Raw genomic sequence first — 22,645 nt, 5'->3', positions numbered from 1 at the left:
CCTCCGCATACTCCGCCCATCAGCCGCTCTAAAGACTGCGGGGTTTTTTGCATGGGGGCGGGGGGTGGGGGGAACCACTGGAAGAAAAGTATCAACTGGGATATCTCTGAAAGGTATAATTAACAATCGTTTACACTTTTTTAAACTTTCTTGTATTTTCATATTTTCTACAGTGAATATAAATTGTGGAATGAAAGAAAAAAATGACAAACGTTGTTACACTTTTTTAAATATACGAAATTCAAGGCAAGTCCCTAGGGTATCTTCTGTTAGTCCAGCTTGATCTTTGCGTCTAAAATGCGCAACTGGTAAGTCACATTCCAGTTTATACCCCTTCTCTGCTCCTGGCGGTTCCCTTTTGTGTACAATTAGATTTATTAAATAATTTACCTGGCTGGAGTAGTTTTGATGGAAATAATTGAGCAGACCCTCAACAGACAGAGAGTCTTTCACTTTATTTTTCTTATAAAATAGTCCAAGTTTCTTAACTTGGTCCTCAAGACCATCAGCTACCCCACCCAGCGGCCCCCCCCCCCCTGCATTCTTCAAGCTCTTTTTGGGTCTGTAGTTGTGGGGGGTTTTTTTGTTTGTTTTTTTGGGTGGTTTCTCTTTGGCTGTGCCTGGGACATGTGGAAGTTCCTAGGCCAGGGATTGAACCTTCGCCAGAGCAGCAACCCCAGCCATTGAAGTGACAGTGCTGGGTGCTTAACACCCTGAGCAAATGGGAACTCTGGATCTGTAGTTGTGGAATGTGCTTTTCTCCTTCTTAGAATGCTTTTCCCCACTTGCCCCCACCCCATTCACCTTTGTTCTGCAATCATAGACTGGGAAAAACTGAGTGTCAGCTGTTGCCCTTTAGCCTCACAACCACCCTTGAAATAGGTAATAACCCAGTTTCACAGTTCGGGAGTTGGACTAAGGCCAGATCAAAACAAAAAGTTCCCGTCGTGGCTCAGTGGTTAACGAATCTGACTAGGAACCATGAGGTTTTGGATTCGACCTCTGGCCTTGCTCAGTGGGTTAAAGATCTGGCATTGCAGTGGGCTGTTGTGTAGGTCGCAGACGCGGCTCAGATCTGGTGTTGCTGTGGCTCTGGTGTAGGCCGCGGCCTGGGAACCGATGAGGGGTCCAGTTAGACCTCTACCCTGGGAACCTCCACATGCCGTGGGTACGGCCGTAGAAAAGACAAAAAAGACAAAAACAGAGCAAAACATCCTTGCCCCAAGGTTGCCCAAATTAAAAGTGGCAGAGCCTTAAGTGAAAGCCCTATCTTCCTTCCCTCAAAAACCAAATATGGCCCCTTGAATAGTGTCGAATAAGGGGGGAGCTGCGTGCTCCCACATCTGTATTCCTCCAGTGTTCCACACCCCCTCCCTCCAGGCCTTCATTATTTCACTGCATCTAATAGAGAGGCCACGTGAGGGTTAAGGCAGGTTTCCCCTCTCGGTACTTCAGCCTCCTCAGAGGCTAGCTGGTGGAGATCACAGCTACATGAAGTCATACATAAAAAGCACCAAGTACAATGTAGTAATGTGGCACATGCTAAGAATGCAAAGCACATTGGCCGCTATTATTATATTACTGACATTTGTGGCACTCTTCCCTTGTGCCAGGAACTTTATATGAAGTGCTTTATGTGTATCATTCTTTCACAACAGCCCTGAGGTAGAATTATCCACTTCCTACAGATGAAGAAACAGGCACAGAGAGAATAATGACTTGCCCAGCGCAAATGGAATGGCTAGGTCGAAGGTTACATGCATTTCAAAATTCTACTACATACAACTGCATTGCTTTTCTTAGAGCTTATATCAATTTACACTCCCACAAGCGATGTGGTATGAACGCCCGCTTTCTCATGGCCTCACCCACATGGTGTGATAACAAACACTGGGATTTTTGCCAATTGGATCAAGTGAAAAATGCCACCTTTTAATTTGCATTTCTCTTATCATGAATAAGGTTGAGAACTATTTGTATTTACTGTTTTTCTATTAGGTTGTTGGTCTTTTGCCTATCCATTCCCAGGAGCTCTTTATTCATTAGGAGGATTTGTTCCTACAGATAAGCTTTGCCTCTTAAGCTACAGAATTTTGACTTCGTTTAAGTATTTTGGGTTTTTTTTTTTGTCTTTTTGCCTTTTCTGGGGCTGCTCCTGCGGCACATGGAGTTCCCAGGCTAGGGGTCTAATCGGAGCTGTAGCCACAGCAATGTGGGATCCGAGCCACGTCTGCGACCTACACCACAGCTCACAGCAACGCCGGATGCTTAACCCACTGAGCAAGGCCAGGGATCGAACCTGAAACCTCATGGTTCCTAGTCAGATTCGTTAACCACTGATCCATGACGGGAACTCCCGTTTAAGTATTTTCGACCAAGATTTATTTGAAATTTTTTGTTTTTGTTTCATATATAATTTGTTAATCTTCATTTATGACTCCTAGATTTGAGATCCCATTAGAAAGGCCTTCCTTGCTCACATGGGTTCAAAGGAATTCCCCACATGTCCTAGTGTTTTGTTTTGTTTTTGCTTTTTAGGGCTGCACCTGAGGCATATGGACGTTCCAAGGCTAGGGCTCGAAAGGGAGCTGCAGCTGTTGGTCTATGCCACAGCCTCAGGAGTGCCAGATCTGAGCCTCGTCTGTGACCTATACCACAACTCATGGCAACACCAGATCCTTAACCCGCTAAGTGAGGCCAAGAGATAGAACCTGTATCCTCATGGATACAAGTTGGGTTTGCTACCACTGAGCCACAATGCGAACTCCAACTCTAATACTACAATTTTATGTGTTTTAATATAATAGGATTGAACACACCATTTTTCCCTTATGTGAACTTTAGAGTTTCTGAATTGTATTGGTCTGTCTTATTAGGATGACATTAAGTGACTTATTTTAGGAGAGCTTTATGCCATTGAGCGCTCCTGTTCAAGAACTTGATCTATCTTTCCATTTGTTCAAGTCTTCTTCTGTGTCCTTGATAGTATTTTAATGTTTTCTTTAGACTTTGTACATTTCCTATTCAGTTTATTCCTGGTGATGTTTAAGACTAAAACCTTTTAAAAAACTGAGGTTGACGTTTTTCCTGGTCAAACATCCTGGATCCACAAATAAAAGCTCCCTATTCAGGACAGTGAAGAAACCCAGGCTGCTGGTGGTTGATGTGCCCACATGACCTTGGCCCCCTTTCCCACCATGTTTCTTGCCGGTAATTCCTCTGTGACCACCAGTCACCAATTGCATCTCTGTGCTGCAGTGAAAGAAGAAAACATAGTTTCCCTTTTCTCTGACCTCCAGCACACCCCCTTCTAACAAAAATACCCCTTAATTCTAAAGCCCTTCAGCTAGAGGCCATCTTTGAGAAATAGATGTGCAGCCTGGTGACCTGCACTCCCCAATCACTGACTCCCTGCCAACGTTGTTTTCCTTCTGTCCTCTTTACCTCCTGATCCTGACACTAGCTCTTGGTTGCTACATCTATTAAGTTTTGGCCAGAGTTCTTTCTGGTTTTCAGATTTTAAGCCCATTCTCTTCCTCCTACCCAGACATCCATCCAAACATTGCCTGTGATGTGGCCAGGTCCCTTACAGAGATGCATGGATTGTCTCCGAGGGCTGCAAGCAGAGTGCCATCTGAATTGGAGTTATCTACCGCCTAAGCTGGCTCTGGGGCGAGTCTCTGCATCTGAGTCTCGTCTGACTCTTGTGTAAAATAGACATGACCCACCTCACTGGGCCATGGAGAGCAGCAGGTGAGTTCCCTGTTGGAAAAGCACCTAGCTGGGGCTTAATGAATGCCACTCTAGCCTTCTGGGACCTTCTAATGCTTCTTCCTATTCTGAACCTTTTTGCTGGGATATTAAACTATTTCCCAGCTACTTTTCATACTTAGCCATTTTTTGTCTCTGGCTAAGGCAGTCTCCTGGTTCTGAAACGAGTGTGGGTGAGGAGGGACGACCGAAGGACCCACCTCACTGGGAGCTACCTACAGAGGGTTTAGTTTCCTAAGTGCTACGCTGACCTGGTTCACCCAGCTCCTGAAAGTTCCCAGACCCCGACTGAGGCTTCTGTGAGGTCAAGTCCTGAAGCAGAGCCAGTCCACGAGAGACCAGGTCCACTTTGCTTCCTCAGTGCCTCAGTGTCACTCAAATGCAGCAAAAGGGGCTTCTTCAAGGGACCAGGGTGGTCATGAACACAGCCCGTCCATGCTCTAACATAGCCCACTGGTACCTGTGTCCTTGCAAATGCCTCTGCAATAGTGTACCTGGAACATAACAGCTCCTGTGTTGTTCTGTGGTTCTGTTCCCTTGTGGCCTCTGTCAGCTGACTGAGTGTCCCTGGAGGTCTTTCTCTTTTGGGGGGCTGCACCCATGTCATGTGAAAGTTCCTGGGCCAGGGATTGAACCTGGGCCACAGCAGTGACACCACCAGATCCTTAACCTGCTGGGCCACAAGAGAACTCCCCAGAGGTCTCTTTAATCTCCTTCTAGCCCTGGACCTAACAACAAGTCTCGGCAGAGTAAGTGCTAAACCAGTGTGTGTTGGCCAAAGGAACACACGGCTACTGTGGTGTTCACACGGCCCCCTGATGTAACAGGTCTACGTATACGCCTAGCCCTGTTGGGGACTGACTTAGAATTATGAAGCACAGGAGTTCCCGTCGTGGCGCAGTGGTTAACGAATCCGACTAGAAACCATGAGGTGGCGGGTTCGGTCCCTGCCCTTGCTCAGTGGGTTAACGATCCGGCGTTGCCGTGAGCTGTGGTGTAGGTCGCAGACACAGCTCGGATCCTGCGTTGCTGTGGCTCCGGCGCTCCGATTGGACCCCTAGCCTGGGAACCTCCATATGCCGTGGGAGCGGCCCAAGAAATAGCCAAAAAAAAAGAATTATGAAGCACAAATGCATACAAAGGCTTAAGTTAGGGGAGACTCAAAATACTTAATTTCTCTCAGAGAAATCTCTTGGCCAGAGAATCCAGGAGGAGAAGTAAGGATAAACTAAACTATGCTCTAAACTACAAAGAATGTGAATCTTTTAAGTCAACAAATAATTCTACGTAATAGCTAAATTTCACTCATGTATTGAAAAATGCGGATTTTTCAAACCAAAATGTTGGAAAATGTTAGCTCTTCGTACCCTACACCAAGAGAGGGGCCGCGTACTCAAGAGTTCAGTGCTGTCTTTAGTTTGGAATTCGCTGCAGTGGGTTATATTTTGAAGAGGAGTGGACAGTCACCTTGGAAAGCAACAGAAAAGCAATAGAGAAAGGAAAGACAAAAACATGAGGCAAACAATTCAAAACCTTTTCTTTCCATCTTTTTTTATTTTAAGTTACAAAGGATGTTGCATACACTGATGAATCTGTATCTGACTAGAAGTGCTGAGGGGTTGGAAGGTGACAGAAAGCAAAGGCAATGTCTGAATTGCCTTTTCTTCTGAAAAGAAAAACTGCACAACTATTAACCAACATTTAATAGAATAATTTTTAAACAGCTCATGCGTCAACAAGATAAAATTCTTTCTAGACAAAAGACAAGACTGAATCCAATAAAATGTTTCATAGCTCCAGTTGGGGGAGGGAGAAACAAAACTACAGAATATTTATGATAGCATTACAAACAGGATCCTACGCGACTATGCAAAAGAGGTCGCCACATGGTATGAACAAATGCTTTGAATTCTTGCCCTTCCGCTCTTCTCTTGTGACTTCTTATGTGCGGTCAGCCCTAGTATCACTGTTAACCACAAATGCTAAGATACAGGACAAATCCTAGGGAAAGAAGGTTAAAAAATTTAAAAAAGCAGGCAGTGGAATACAGTGTCATAAAAATGTGGTGAAGAGGCAGATACAGTACACACGTATACATTTCTGTTATTTGGTTCTGAAAAAAACACAGGGCGAAGGGCAAGACACAGTAATCAGTCCCGCTCCCATCCACCCAGAATTTAATGAACTACACCATTGTGTTTACATTGTTATGAAAGAGGCAAACCTAGTTCACCCGAACTTGGCACACTGAAATACCCAACTCTGATGTTCTGCGCTGGTCACCAAGTCTTCAATTCCAAAATACTATTCAGAAGTAGTCTTAAGGGTCGATTCCCTCACCACTACCCCCAAATCTCTTTTTTAAAGGAAAATAGCCATTTGGCATAATTCAGTTCCTAGGTGTAATTTCTACAATTTCGGTCAGTTTACGAAGCATGCGGATTATGCTTCAACACATAACCCCACTTGCCTATGGAAGTGTAAAACGTTCAGTAGTACATTTTCATCATCTTCCCCCAACACGCTTATTCCTTAAAACGAAACCACCATTCCTACAGCTGACATTCATTAGTACATCCCAATGTGTTTGAAATATTAAAAAAACATGGAGTCATCTTCTCATAATGCCCTTATTAAGATTACAAAGATTACAAAAGAATCCACAAGTATTACGGCACTGTGTGAGACTTATTTGTCATGATCCGAGGGAAGAACAAGACTGCAGTTCTGTGCAAAGTTGTGGAAATGGCCTCAGTTCCATGGGAAATGGTATTCCACAAGAGACTTCACTAGAAGGATAAATTGAAACCTTTTACTTTAACACTGAAAGCATAATTCAATGCATTCTCAAAATTCAAGTTTCGAGATTTGGAGAGATGCTAACATTCTGTTACATAATTAACTAGAAAATACTTGAACAGAATTTCAGGAAGACTATATAAAGAAAGGGATCCTAAGTTTTTGTTATTTCCTGCTGAAGGCAACTTGAATTCGCTTCTTAGAAAGTTAACTAAATCTTAGCAGCTAAAATATCTTAAAATGTATGGAATAAAGAAAAGCACATCCATTCTTGACATTTTGGTGAATAAACTAACAGCTTTATTAATGAAGGCAAACATCAGATAATTGTATGAATATTATATATAAAAAAGAAATCCAAACTAACAGCATTGTATTTCAAAAGTACTGTACTTTTGTTTCTTTTAAAGAGACTTGTCATCTGTTGTATAAAACAAACAAAACGAGTACTCTTCTCCTAAAAAATTCTGGAAAAATGAAATAGTCAATTTCAAGCTGATGAACTGAACACACCTTTCTTTAAATGCAGACTAATTGCTAAGGAGCAAATAAAGTCAAGCATCAGAAAGAGATGTATGACAAATTCATGAAAGTTAGGAAAAAGGGATGTAGTGAAATTGCTGCTCATCCTTCCCTCTCATATTCAAAGACCATTCAAAACTGGTCTTTCATACAAATATAAAATAACAACAAAGAGAGGGAATTTGAACCCATACCCATCTGAAATCCTTCATGATGTTTTTATAATAGCTCTGATTCTCTTACCAAAAAGGTCAAAGTGAAAGATTTAGGAATTGGAAGGGAATGAAGACGTTTTGTTTTAAATGTACAAGTAAGGCACAATATAAAGCCACATCATAATCTGTCATGAAGGACATAGGAAAGGACAAGAATCATACATGGTACAGTAGAACAAGCAATCATATTGACTGAAAAAGTGTGGCACCCAATTCAAAACTCAGACAAGATCTTAACAAGAACAACTGGACAGCATGCTTTCATATGGAGACAAATTCTATAAAGAATCCAGTGTATCTGAAACGAGGAAGAACGTTTTTTGTGTTTTTGTTTTTTAATCATAGTAGTACTAGGGTCAAAGTTTCTATTTGCTTTTGGAACATGGGTTTATTTGAGTGAATTCACAATGCCTTCACTTAAAGTAAGATTCTGGACTTCATTATGAGCTACCATGTATGAACACAGAAAACCTTTAGAGAGCTCTTCTCTAATGATCTTCACCCAAAAACACATGCCACGATTTTCAAAAACAGAACATGTACAATTGTTGGGACTTTTACGTTACCCTTATAAGATTTGTTTGTGTGATACACTAAACATATATATTTTAATGACAATAGAGGAAGCAGATTATTACTGGCATTAAAGTACAACCATTTCTAGACGGTTTTAAATGCCACAGAGTCCCCTGGTTAAAATGTAAAGCTGCACAGCTTGCCTATGTCATCTTTATGATAAAGTTAAAACAGCAAGAGGATTTAACTTTCACTCTACATTTTACTGCCAGGTTTTTATTTAGATCAAGTATCGCTGCAGCATTCTGACCAGCCCAGATTTAGCAGCAAATGGCAGGAATCATATAAAATGCATTTTTTTTAACAAAGTGCTTTTCTAAGATATACATACATATATAAATAGGTACAAAATAAAGTGTCAACATTAAAAAGCTCAACTATTTAAAAGCTTTTAACTATTTAACTTAAGTAGGACATATAAAACACTGAAATGCAAGGATATGGAATCTACTAAACAGATTCAAAGTCTTTTTGAAATGCAAGACCAAAAAATCAAATTCTGGTTTGCAGACAAGAAAAAGGTATCAAAAAACCAGAATTCCTAACAGAGCAGCTAGAAAGGGGCAATTTTATAAACCTCATCAGCTGAATCTCTAACTTGAAGTGATTTTCACCTGATTGCAAAACTGCCATATTTTGGAACATGTTTCAATTTCCCAGACACACTCTGTCACAAGTTACAAACCTGTGCTTTGCCTTCTCCCACCTAAAAAGGAAAAACTTTGAACAATAAACTTACATTCTATTAAACCATTAGCTCTGAGCTTATCTGTTTAGTGTGAACCCACTAACCAGGTACATTTCCACCAAGCACACAGGGGAATCTTGTGCATCACAGTTCAGCTAAGCCTTTAAGATAATCCCTCTCAGAGTTTCTTTTTCATAATGTCAAAGAAGCATGAAAGCATAGTTGCTCAGTTGTTACTGTGTGTTTTAGAATCAAACCTTTATAAGCTATAGCTTCATGTGCTTACAAATGGGCAAGGGTGGTGGGGAGGGAGAAAGTAAAAGAAAAGGAGACACCTGTATGGACAAAAGATAATTAAAAATAAATTCTCCAAGGGGTAATGGAGAAATAGTTGGAGAAATGCATGCTTTTTCAGCAGCTAGGTCTGAAATTTTTGGTATTTTTTTTTTTCCTGGCTAAATAGGATTTTTTTTTTTAAGATATAATTTTTAGGCTACCAGTTTTCAGAATTCAAAACACAAGATCTGAAAATAAAAATAAAACAGTAAGAGAGACAGGATGGAAAGATCTGTAGGGAAGGTTTATAATGCTGCCTTGACATAAGAAATTTCTCATCAGGAGGTAAAGCTTTAACATAGTTAAAACACTGACTAATGAAGCTGTTTTATGTGAGCAAAAAAGAGCACCTAAAAACTAAATGTGTTAATATTTCTCAGTTCTAGAAACTATAGAAGTCACATGTTAAGTTTGAAGAAGCTAGTTTGAAAATACCTGTACAAAAATATAAAAATCTATAAATTTTTTTGTTTTTGTTTTAAGCTTGTGTTGATCTTTGAAAATATTACATGCACAATAATACATCAATTGGAAAAGTGGCAACTAAAGAATTAGATATTTTTAGCTTTTTTCTTTCTTTACATATATATACATAATACAATAAAAATAATCTGTATTTTGGTTGTTTGGTGGAAGTATACTACAATAAGCTAAATAAACTTTTAAATTTTCAATGTCAAAAACTATTTTACCAATAGCTTACTAAAATGAAATATATTAAAATTTCCTACAATAAGTGCAGAAATAAAAAGACTTATAGACACCTAAATGGCCACCAACTTATCTACTATGGAAGCGAACTAGAGGAACAGCAAAATAATATCTGTATGTGTGGATGCTCCTTCTGTAGATAATTGGACCCAAACAGAAATAAAATTCACAGTTCAGTAAGATCCCTAACCCTGACCTTTTCATTTTTTCTTTTTTTTCTCCTTTTTTTTTTCATACATTCATACAGTATCATGTAAGCTGTGCAAAACTTTACTTAGACTGGCAGTTTGCCATATCAGTTGCATTTGTCTTTGGTACAAAAAATAAAACAATCGCAATAATGTGCAAGTATTTGTCTTCTTCCGGTCAAGTACCGAAATATGAGTTTTCTAGAGCCATCTTTTTTTTTTTGTTTGTTTTTTTGTTTTGTTTTTTATACAATACACAGACTCTGTGGCATATATCTACATTTCAACATAGTCCTATATACATTCAAAAAATCTGAAAAAGAGTTGGAACAAAAAAACATTTAAACCCCATAATTTTTCCATCTATATATCTTGTTTTTCCTCATTAGGGTATTCATCATACAAAATATTACCAGTTTTATAGTTTCCCCAAAATACAAGGCACAAAGAATATGCTTTTTTTTTTCTTACTTGCACAGACATTATATATATATATATTTATATATATATTTATATATACCATATTGAGCTCAGAAAATGAACATCTAATATGGCACATGGGCATGAGTGCTGGGTTGTGCCATGTACAAGTGAAATTAATAGTTGTGGAAAATTAGAACAAAAAGCAGTAATTCTAAAAACAATCTAAACTGACTGTTTAAAAAAATGCTTCCTCAATTTTTTTGTGTGGTTCAGAGCATAAACCTGCCACAACATTTGGCATTTACCATTCTCTACACTCTTCCAAAGTGTTTTGCTTTAACAGATTTTGCAATCTGTACCTAAACATCTACTTAAATGTATGAATTTCAATTCTGATGCCAGTAGCAGTTTTAACCATGGTTTATGCTCTGAAAATGCAATAATCAAGTATTTTGGATCATGCTTCACTTATGCTACTTAGTTCTTAAAACAATGTAACCTAATTGTAAATGTTTACATAATGCTAAACTGACATGCAAAACAGAATGAAAATTTACAATGAATAACGTAACACAGACATTTCTGACCAGTGGTCCAATGAGGCTGATTACACTTTTGATGTTGGTATCCTTAGTCCTACAAGGCCTCCGGTGGGATTGCCTTCTGCAGTCTTCTCTAACACTTGGTTAACAAATTCTGAGGTTTGCCCAGCAACTGGGAGACCTGAAGAATAAAAGACACGCTTAGACACATGCGAAGGCAATGAGTAGGAAAATCTGAAGGTTAGGAGTGGCCCTCGGCTCGATGCTGGTCCTGATGCATGCTCTGCTGTTTGCTACTATAGCCCAGAAAATAATTCTACCCACCAAATCATGAGCCTGTAAGATTAGCAGAGTCAAACCAAGAACAGTCCAAACCCAAATCCCATGCCTGCCAATAGGCACTGGGCCCCAAGCCTGCTTGACGTGTTTTTCCCTGTTCTCCAGCCAGTCTCTTCCAACAGCTCCAACCTCACTACATCTCACAGATGGGCTTCACCCACGTGACTGAAAATATAGACCTGAAGGATATTTTTAGTCATTTTTATGATTGGATAAATTTTATGTTCCCTTTTTTTCATTTTAAAGAAAAGTGGATGAGTAAGCAAAGTCGCAAGAGAAAAGGAAAGGTGGTAGACGCTGTAGGCATGTTGATTCTTTCTGTCTTCCTCATCTTCTACAGCTGAAGTCAAAGTTTTTTGGGTTTTTTTTTTTTTTTTGTCTTTTTGCCACTTCCTTGGCCGCTCCCTCGGCATATGGAGGTTCCTAGGCTAGGGGTCAACGGAGCTGTAGCTGCCAGCCTACACCGGAGCCACGGCAACGCCAGATCCTTAACCCACTGAGCAAGGGCAGGGATCGAACCCGCAACCTCGTGGTTCCTAGTCGGATTCAGTTAACCACTGTGCCACGACAGGAACTCCCAAAGATATTTGATTTACTGATTTTAAGTAACATGTATACATGTTTTAAAATTAAAAAAAAAAAGCAATTAAAAGGAGAAGGAAGGAGAAAAATACTATTTAATTATTGCTCATAAGAAGTCAAAAGATACTGGAGTTCCCGTCGTGGTGCAGTGGTTAACAAATCCGACTAGTAACCATGAGGTTGCGAGTTCGGTCCCTGCCCTTGCTCAGTGGGTTAACGATCCGGCATTGCTGTGAGCTGTGGGGTAGGTTGCAGATGTGGCTCGGATCCCCCATTGCTGTGGCTCTGGCGTAGTCTGGCAGCTACAGCTCCGACTGGACCCCTAGCCTGGGAACCTCCATATGCCGCGGGAGCGGCCCAAGAAATAGCAAAAAGACAAAAAAAAAAAAAGAAGTCAAAAGATACTGTAAGAAATAGAGAGATGACACCACTTTAACCATGTGATCTCTTCAGCAGGATCAATCTTGGGACAAACTGATACCATGTACCTCTTGACTGATGGAATGATAAGGATATATAATCTACAATACATTCTTGCCACGAAAACTGAACTCCACCTAATCATGAAGAAATAGATGAATTCAGATGTTGGGACATTTTACAAGATCAACTACCTGGATTTTCTTATGGAAGAAAAAAAAAGCTGGGAGACTGATCTAGATTAAAGGAGACCAAAAAAAAAAAAAAGATATAATAGCTAAATGCAACTAAATGCAATCCGTTAGCAACTAAATGCAACTCATTATCCTTAACTGGATCAAACACAAAACAAAAGCTTATAAAGGACGTTATTGAGACAACTAGGGACATTTATTTATTTATTATTTTTGTCTTTTTAGGGCTGCACCCATGGCATATGGAAGTTCCCAGGAGAGGGGTTGAACTGGAGCTATAGCTGCCGGCCTACATCACAGCCACAGCAACACAGGATCTGAGCTGTGTCTGCAACCTACACAACAGCTTGAGGTGACGCCAGATCCTCAGCTCACTGAGTGAGGCCACGGATTGGATCCGCGTCCTCATGGATAGTAGTCGGGTTTGTTACTGCTGAGCCATGATGGGAACTCTGGGAAATTTAAATATAGACTCCATACAGATATTATATCAATGTTGAAGCAGGAAGTGATAGTAGCGTCGTGTTTAAGGTAAAAAAAATCCTTGTTCTTGAGAAATACATGCTGAAGTCATAGAGATGAAGAATACTATGTTTCTGAGTTTCCTTCAAATATTTGCAGAAAAAAATATAGAGGTAGAAATAAGGCAAATGCAGCAAAATATTAACAACTGGTAAAACTAGTTGAATGATATGCAGATGTTCACTGGACTATTTATATTTTTCTTGTAGGATTGATATCTTGAATGAAAGGTTGAGGGGAAAAATTAAGTATACAAGTTATGTTAGAGTTAAAAAGTGAACTTGCGGAGTTCCCGTCGTGGCGCAGTGGTTAACGAATCCGACTAGGAACCATGAGGTGGCGGGTTCGGTCCCTGCCCTTGCTCAGTGGGTTAACGATCCGGCGTTGCCGTGAGCTGTGGTGTAGGTTGCAGACGCGGCTCGGATCCCGCATTGCTGTGGCTCTGGCGTAGGCCGGTGGCTACAGCTCCGATTCAACCCCTGGCCTGGGAACCTCCATATGCCGCGGGAGCGGCCCAAGAAATAGCAACAACAACAACAACAAAAAAGACAAAAGACAAAAAAAAAAAGAAAAAAAGTGAACTTGCAAGACAAACATGCAGAGCTTGCAAACTATCAGAAAATACATAAAAAATGAAATTATAATAATGGATCACACAGTGAATGACAGAGAAAGGCAAGAAAGCCATAGGAACAAATCCTAACAGATCTTTTGATGATAGAACTAAAAACATAGATCAATAAATAAAAATGAGCTAGGAGTTCCCATCATGGCGCAGGGATTAACGAATCCCACTAGGAACCATGAGGTTGCAGGTTTGATCCCTGGCCTTGCTCAGTGGGTTAAGGATCTGGCATTGCCATGAGCTGTGGTGTAGGTTGCAGACATGGTTTGGATCCCAAGTTGCTGTGGCTCTGGCGTAGCCTGGGAATCTCCATATGCCATGGGAGCAGCCCTAGAAAAGGCAAAAAGACAAAAAAAAAAAAGCTAAACTCACCTATTACAGAAAAACTCCTAGACTAACAAAGAAAATCCAACTATAAGTTAGATATAAAAATCTAAGTGAATTTTATGTTATGCGAATCAAAATTATATTTTAATTTTAATTAAGGTCTTTTAAAGAAAGAGAATGTATCTAATATAAAGTAATTCAGAAAGACTGAAAATAAAAGGGTAGGCAAAAAGACACCAAGCAAAAAAAAAAAAAAATTATAAGAAAGCTGCATTCATGACTGTAATGTCACAAAGACTGAATTCAGGGAAAAAGCTGGAAATAAGACAAAAGATGTGTGCTTCTTGATGATAAAGACTTGAATCCATAATGAACATACAGCAGTAATAAATCATATTCAAACATCCCAGCTTTCAAAAGCCAAAACACAGAAAATATGAGAGGAAACTGAAACACATTAGTGGCAGCCTTTCTCAGTTCTAAATAAAATAAATGGATACCCCCTACAAAAATAAAAAGATGATTTAATTAAGATTAGCTAATTAACATATATATAGGAGTCTTAATATAAAACAGAAAATATGTCTTCTTTATAAATGCCCACAAAACATTTAAAATTATAATCATATGTTGGAGTTCCCATCGTGGCTCAGTGGTTAACGAATCCGACTAGGAACTATGAGGTTGTGGGTTCCATCCCTGGCCTTGCTCAGGGGGTTAAGGATCTGGCGCTGCCATGAGCTGTGGTGCAGGTCCCAGATGTGGCTCAGATCCCATGTTGCTTCGGCTCTGGCGTAGGCCAGCGGCTACAGCTCCGATTGGACCCCTAGCCTTGGAACCTCCATATGCCACGGGAGCGGCCCAAGAAAATGGCAAAAAGACCAAAAAAAAAAAATTATAATCATATGTCAAGTAGATTTTTAAAATTTTTCAGTAAATCACAAAAAAAAGAGTAACTAGAATATAATAATTGCTACCTTCTGGAAAATTTACTTTTTTTTTTTTTTTTCCTTTTTAGGGCCACACCCACAGCATACAGAAGTTCCCAGGCTAGGGCCCCAATCAGCTGCAGCTGCCAGCCTACACCACAGCCACAGCAACACCAGATCCAAGCTGCACCACAGCTCACAGCAATGCTGTATCCTTAACTTACTGAACGAGGCCAGAGATCAAACCCATGTCCTCATGGAAACTAGTCAGGTTTGTTACTGCTGAGCCATGACGGGAACTCTTGGAAAACTTTAAATCTCTCTCAAATAATTCCTTGGGTCAGAAAACAAAAATGTATTCAGAAAACAATTAAAATATGTATATCAGAATCTATGAGATACAACTAAAGCAGTGCTTGGAAGAAATTTAAAAAGTTTTAAATTATATTAGTGAACAAGAAAGACTAAAAAAATTAATCATCTAACTGAAGAAATTAAAGGAATTGATATATAGAAGAGCTAGTTCTTTGACAGGAGAAATAGAATAACCTAAAACTAACTAATTCAAGAAAGAAAGAACATAAACACAAAATTAAGAAATGAAAATGGAACACTACTGATACAGAAAAAATTCGGAAACAAAAACTATTTTGCTCGATTTGATAAATTTGAGAGCCTGGAGAAGTGGGTAGTTTTCTAGGAATAATAAATGATCAAAACTGATTCCAGGAGTTCCCATCATGGCTCAGCAGTAACGAACTGGACTAGCATCCATGAGGATGTGGGTTCAATCCCTGGCCTTGCTCAGTGGGTTGAGGATCCAGCATTGCTGTGAGCTGCAGTGTAGGCCAGCAGCTACAGCTCCAATTCGACCCCTAGCCTGGGAACTTCAAATGCCATGAGTACGGCCATTAAAAAAAAAAAAAAAAAAAACTGATTCCAAAAGAGCTTGCAACCTGACAAATTATGATGGAGGACATAAGGAAAGTTTTCAAAGTGTTAATCACAAAAACCACAGGGGGCCAGATATTTTCAAAGAGTATTCTACGAAACTTTTCAGGAAAAGGAACTCCAACATATTTAAGCTGCTCCAGAAGGGAATTCTGGGAAGATGGTTCTATGGCAGCATGGGTTTTTAATCTCAATTACCCACATAAAAATAGAGCAATTAAGGAGCAAAACGATGCAAAACTTTTAACAAGTGACAAGTTACCTCCAAGAATCCCAAAATTCCAGAAGACAGAAACAACCTACCAAAGGTTCTAAGATCTGCATGATACTAAAATTAGTGTGTGGAGTTCCCATTGTAGTGTAGCTCAGCAGGTTAAGAACCCAGCAAGAATCCATGAGGATGCAGGTTTGATCCCTGGCCTTGCTCAGTGAGTTAAGGATCTGGTGTTGCCACAAGCTGTGGTAAAGGTTGAAGATGTGGCTCAGATCTGGTGCTGCCGTGGTTGTGGCAGAGGTCTGCAGCTGCAACTCTGATTCGACCCCTAGCCCAGGAACTTCCATATGACACAGGTGCAGCCATAAAAAGAAAAAAAAGAAGAAGAAATATACTTGTATGGGATGAAGCAAAAGGCAGTAATGGGCCTATTTATTACAAGTTATAGGAGGCCAACTTGGAGAACAGCTGAAGCTGTAGGAAAGTCTGTCCAAGAGAATGGTAAGTCTGAGGTGAGTGCCAGGAGCCCACCATAAGATGTCAAGGGGCTGGAGCAGTCTAGCCTTTGTGAACACAGAAAACTGACCAACTAGGACTCCCATGTAGGACAAGGGCCAGCACTGTTAAGAAAAACATAGCAAAACACAGAGAGTAGATATGAAAGGAAGAGATGGTCCAGATAAAATGGGAGGGGGGTACAGAAAAAGAAATCTCAGAAAGCAAGCTGCCATATGCGTTAGTTTGATAAGGACGGCCCTGCCACAAGTTCCTCTTCTTGCTCTCACCTGACTTTGACCTAGTGACCAAAAAAAATCCCCTCACACCTTTTACACTTCGGCCTGACCCCTAATCAAGGTACCTGCACACTAGTTCCTTTACTTCTCTCTCTTTCTCTGCCTCCTCCCTACTTGCTTGGTTGAACCTGCTCTCTTAATGCTCCCTTCACGTGGCCCCCTCAACATGTGGTGACTCTCTCTCTCTAGGATAAACCTTCTTTTCCTGTTCCTCTCTTATGTCCCTTTTGTGGCTGGACCTAAATAACCATCTACCATCTCACAAACGCATACAAAATATTTCTTTTCATTTAACTTAAAACAGTGAGGACTGAAGTTAGAAAAGCTATCTTGAACCAAACTTTCTTTTAAAAGTTCAGGAAAGCTAATTTCACATACAAATGACAACAGAAAAGCAGCAAGGTCAAAAATCCTATAAAAAGGTATTACAAGAAAAAAGAGTAAGAAAATTCTTACAACCAATGAAAACATGCCTGAAAGACACGACCAAAAAATGGAGGAAAAACCATAACCCACTATTATTATTAATATTTTGTTTTTTTAGGGCCCCATCGAGGCACATGGAGGTTCTCAGGCTAGGGGTTGCTTCGGATCTGTAACTGTTGGCCTACACCACAGCTCATGGCAACAATGGATCCTTAATCCATTGATTGAGGCCAGGGATTGAACCTGCATCCTCATGGATACTAACTAGTCAGGTTTGTTACCACTGAACCACAACAGGAACTTTCCACCACTGTTTCAAAATTAACTAAAAGATATTATAGAAAATGCTTCAAGACATAAAAGAGCAACACTAATCAGCAAGAGAAAAACTCAAGAAGGAATTAGAAATAAACCTCCATGTTCATTATAACATTATTTATAATATCCAAGACATGGAAATAACCTAAATGTCCATCAATCGATGAATGGATAAAAAAATTGTGGTATGCACACACAGAGACACACACATAGGAATATTATTTGGCCATAAAAAAGAATGAAACCTTGCCATCTCTGAAAACATGAATGGACTCTGGGGGCATTATGCTAAATGAAATAAGTCAGAAAAAGATAAATTACCATACGACCTTAGATGTGGAATCTTGAAAAAAAAATCACACAAAAAACCCCTGGAGCTCACTGATATAGAGAACAGACTGGTGGCTGCCTAAGGCAAGAGTGGGGGTGGGGTGGGCAAAATGGGTGAGGGTGGTCAAAAGGTACAAATTTCCAATTATACAATGAGTAAATCATGGGAATATAATGTACGATGTGGTGACTATGGTTAATAATCCTGTCCTGCAGGAATTCCTGTTGTGGCTCAGTAGGTTAAGAACCCAACATAGTGTCCATGAGGATGTGGGTTCAACCCCTGGCCTCACCCAGTGGGTTAAGGATCCAGCATTAACCACAAGCTACAGTGTAGGTTGTGGATACAGCTCAGACCCAGTGTTGCTGTGGCTGTGACACAGGCCTGCAGGTTCAACTCCAATTTGATCCGTAGCCCAGGAACTTCCATATGCCACAGGTGTGGCCATAAAAAAAATTAAGTAAACACAAAAAATAATAATACTGTACTGCATATCTGAAAGTAGCTAGGAGAGAGGAAAGATATCATCACAAGAAAAAATATTTGTACCTATGTACACTGATGGATGTTAACTGGACTTACTGTGCTGACCATTTTGCAACATATATCATCTGTATATTATATACTTGAAACTAACATAATGTTATGTCAATTACACCTCAAAAAATTAGAAACAGTAAAATTAATTTCTGAAATTAAGAAAAAACTCAAGGAATACAAGAACACCAAGTATATACAACAGAAAATTTGTTTAAGAGAAACAGCAGTGAAAAGAAAAAAGGTTTTAAAATTTGAGAAAAGGTGAATATACTTCAGAAAATACTGAAGACAGGCAAAGAAGATCCAACCGACAAACAGTAAGAATCCTCAAAGAAGAAAACCAAAGCAAGGGTCAAAAACTAAAAAGATCTGAAAATATAAATTGAAAGAACATGGACTGTACATAAGAGTATCAACCTAAAATGACCAACTCCAAGACATGGTCTATTAAAACTACTGAGATAAAATTGCTGTTTATCCCTGGGTAAAAACAGCAAATGACATAAGGGAAAAATGTGGCAATTATTGACTTGTCAATAACAACACTTTATGCCTGAAGAAAAATGGAGAAACAAATTTAAAATACTCAATACAGGAAAATGTGAGTCAAGGATTGTACTTGATAAAACTGACAATCAAGTATAAAGGGAAGGCACAAACATATCAATATACAAGACCTGTAAGTTAAAAAGCTAGGAAAATTTTTTTTCTTATAACTTGAAATTCCTCTATCTACCTAACAAAAGGAAGACTGAAAATGATTTTAAAGAAAAAGACAAAAATGCTATGAAAGAAGACATAAAATTTCACTTCCCTAGGGTCCCCATGTAGTAAGAGGCAGGGCTAGTGAAATCTAGAACTGATTTCAAATACTCTGATGTTAATCAATATGCTAAACAAGCTTTCGTTTTTTGAAAACATAAAAACATATCTTAATTTTTACACATAACCAGTGAGTACTGCTAGAGCTACAGAGAACCACTACATTTTTTTTTTTTTTGGTTAAAAGATAGGAAATAAGGCATGCAGAACCTAAATACCTTAGAATGAAGAAAACGTTGCAAGAATTAAGTTAAATGCTGAAGAGAACCAAATGTATCATAGAATGTCAACAAAAATAAATTCTTAAGTCTACTGAAGGAAGCAATTAGAGGGCCACTTGTGAACTACACAGCTCAAAAACTATCTAGAGATGAGTGTCAGATGACAGAGCCAAATGATGGGTATAGTTAAAATCTTACAACTAGGAGAACTTACTTCTACTCCTAGTTCTGCCACCTGTTGGTTGTATGAATTGGGCAAGTTACTTAATACTCCGTTCTGCTTCCAATTTCTCATTTGTAAAACCAGAGTAATAATACCTCCTTCACAGAACTGTGGAGGTAAATGACTAAACAACATTAAGGTCCTGGACCATAGTAAGTACTAAATAAATGCTAGCTGTTTATCCCTTCCTAACCTAAGGAATTCTTTGGTCATGTCTCTTAATCTTTCCTTTGGCTTTCAATCAAACATGATGTCAAGTTTCATGAAATTGAGTCAAAATCTATATGTAATGCTGATTTTACTAATGATTCCAAATTGCCCTTCAGAAACACTAGAATATTTTACATTTAGCACGAACACAACACTGTAAGAGAAACCAATAAATCATTGCAAAGACCATGAGAAACTTACTAAGTGCATGGAAGCATTCAATGTGTATTTATTTTCAATTAAAGAAAACACAGGGAGTTCCTGCTGTGGCACAGTGGATTAAGAATCTGACTGCAGTGGTTTGGGTCACAGCAGAGGTACGGGCTCAATTCCCAGCCCAGAGCAGTGGGTTAAAGGATCTCATGTTGCCACAGCTGCAGCTCAGATTCATCCCTTGCCCAGGAACTTCCATATGCTGTGGGCAGCCATTAAAAAAAAAAAAAAGCAAGCAATCATTTTGGTAGCTATGAGAAATATTTCTGTATGAATAAAAATAAGATATCCTTGCTCACTGCACTCCATTTACACGTCTTGATGTCTTCATAGCAGTTACCACACTGTTATCATTTTTGTTTTTCAATTTATTCCTTGTCTTCCATTTTTAGATTACAAGCTTCATAAGAAGAGTAGCAACTAAGTCTCTGTTTATTCATCTCTGTACCCCCAACATCTGGCACACAGGAGGCACTGAAAAATTTTGTGGAATGAATTTATAATAACTGGAAGTCAGAAAAATTCTAACAGATTCTAAGATATTTACAATTTAATTTTGTGTGTGTGCGTGTGCTTTTTAGGGCCGTACCCGCAGCATATGGAGATTCCTAGGCTAGGGGTCTAATCCGAGCTGTAGCTGCCGGTCTATGCCACAGCCACAGCAATGCCAGATCCAAGATGAGTCTGCGACCTACACCACAGCTCACAGCAATGCCGGATCTTTAACCCACTGAGCGAGACCAGGGATTGAACCTGTGTCCTCATGGATGCTAGAGTCAGATTTGTTAACAGCTGAGCCATGATGGGAACTCCTTTTTTTTTTTTTTTTATCATATTTGGCACTCTAAAATTGAGGTACGAAATTAATGTTTGAAAAATAAGCTCTAGGAGTTCCCATCTTGAGTCAGAGGAAACGAATCCGACTAGTATTCATGAGGATGCAGATTTGATCCCTGGCACTGCTCAGTGGGTTAAGAATCCAGCGTTGCTGTGAGCTGTGGTGTAGGTCAAAGACTTGGCTCGGATCCTGCATTGCTGTGGCTGTGACACAGGCTGGCAGCTAGAGCTCCGATTCAACCCCTAGTCTGGGAACCTCCATATGCCTCGGGGGCAAACCCTAAAAGGCAAAAAAATAAATAAATAAAAGTAAGCTCTAACTTTTTTAAGTGACCTGACTCAATAATAAACAGCATCCTGAGAAAAAAATGAACTGGAAGAAAATTCTCAGGTAACTGAAGTTTACTCTCTAGACGACTATGTAAGAACCAGTTTTTAAGACACAGTCCTAGAATAAATAAATAAATTCTGTTAAAGAATATATTATAGCTGAACTAATTTTATGACGCTTTAGGATTTTCATGGATTGCGTTATGCTATAATGCCCTTGGGATGCTACTGATAGTGGGTGATTTGCTCCTACGGCAGCTAAGCTCCTGGGCCTCTAGGGTTCTCACGTCACATCTGCATTAGCTCCCTCTACTCTCCATAGCTCTGCCTGACATCTAGACACCCACCTCTCTGTTCCTCCCCATGTGGTACATACAATCTGTTCAGGGATGGAAAACCAGACAGTCGAGTTTGTCAGAATCCTGTGAAAGAGTTAAAAAAAAAAAAAAAAAGGAAGGAACCTCCACTAAAGTACATACTGCAGGCTTGACAGTATTTTCCCCACAGAAAACTAAAGTTGCTAGAAGTTTCTCTTTCCAAAGTGTTAAAATAGTTCAGTGATGAATTCTAAATAATAAATTGTGGTAACCAGCAAGACAGGTTTATGAATACTAAATCTTGAAAGACAAAACTCCTAAAAGAAAGTAAGTACAATGATAGCACTTGAGGTTTTCCTCAAAAAAAATTAATATCCCCTTGAATCATATATCTTATACTATGTATTATCATTTTTTATTAATTTATCCAGTATTCTTCTTACCAAGAGTATCTTTAATGAGGATTTCAAGCTTCTGTCCCATGTTGGGTCCTCTCTCCTCTCTTGGATTCTGTACTCGGTTTACAATCTCTTGCTTGATAGAGTTGATTACAAACAATAAATTATCTGTAAGATAGAACAGGACACTTGGAACATGTCACTAACATGAAAGATTTTATTTCTAATTATATAATAACATACATTAGGTTAAAAATGAAGAACAAGTAAGAAAATATTAAACAGTGATGGTTATAAGCTCTCTTATTCAAAGAGACTAATTTCAAATGATGTACCACTTTTAATAACATGTTGTAGACATGTATCAGTGTCCACTACCCTATAAGCAACTTGCCCTACTTGTCTTCACAGCTTTAAGACTTATGACAGTAACTAGTATTGAGTCATAGCATCTTAGAAAATATTTATTACACAAATCAAAAGAAGTCCTTCAAAGACAGTTTTAAAAACAAATTTCCTCATCTTAAGAAGCTTTTTTTTTTTTTAAAAAAAGAGCAAAGTTAACCAAAAGTAAATAGGAGGGAAGTAATAAAAGAGCAGAAATCAATGAAAGAGAACACAAATACACAATAGAGAAAGTAAAGAAGGCCAAAAGCTGGTTCTTTGAAAACATCAACAAAATGGATACCCACTTCCACCCTCATCCCCATCCTCAGCTAGACTGCTCAATTACCTGCACCTAGAATGAAAAAGGGGTTGTCGGAGTTCCCGTCGCGGCGCAGTGGTTAACG

The 22,645-nt window shown here is 39.2% G+C and overlaps 1 protein-coding gene and 1 long non-coding RNA gene across 3 annotated transcripts in view; one reads left to right on the top strand and one right to left on the bottom strand.

The window, feature by feature from the left end:
• Positions 1-203: 203 nt before the first annotated feature.
• LOC125132628 (uncharacterized) lies at positions 204-12,523 on the top strand. Its single transcript, XR_007136291.1, has 3 exons — positions 204-308; positions 3,548-3,753; positions 12,146-12,523. It is a non-coding gene; the product is annotated as an uncharacterized LOC125132628 (long non-coding RNA).
• The window catches only part of CREBRF (CREB3 regulatory factor), a 66,500-nt gene continuing 49,151 nt past the window's right edge, over positions 5,297-22,645 (bottom strand). For both annotated transcript variants that reach the window (XM_047789965.1, XM_047789876.1), the window contains 2 exons: positions 21,900-22,022; positions 5,297-10,952 (listed from right to left, as the gene is read on the bottom strand). In XM_047789965.1, coding sequence (XP_047645921.1) covers positions 10,837-10,952; positions 21,900-22,022 — 239 coding nt within the window. In that variant the 3' untranslated portion in view covers positions 5,297-10,836. The remainder of the gene's footprint in view (positions 10,953-21,899; positions 22,023-22,645) is intronic.

Source organism: Phacochoerus africanus, chromosome 1, assembly GCF_016906955.1.
Source record: "Phacochoerus africanus isolate WHEZ1 chromosome 1, ROS_Pafr_v1, whole genome shotgun sequence".
NCBI classification, from domain to species: domain Eukaryota; kingdom Metazoa; phylum Chordata; class Mammalia; order Artiodactyla; family Suidae; genus Phacochoerus; species Phacochoerus africanus.
This window is presented reverse-complemented; position numbering and strand designations above follow the sequence as displayed.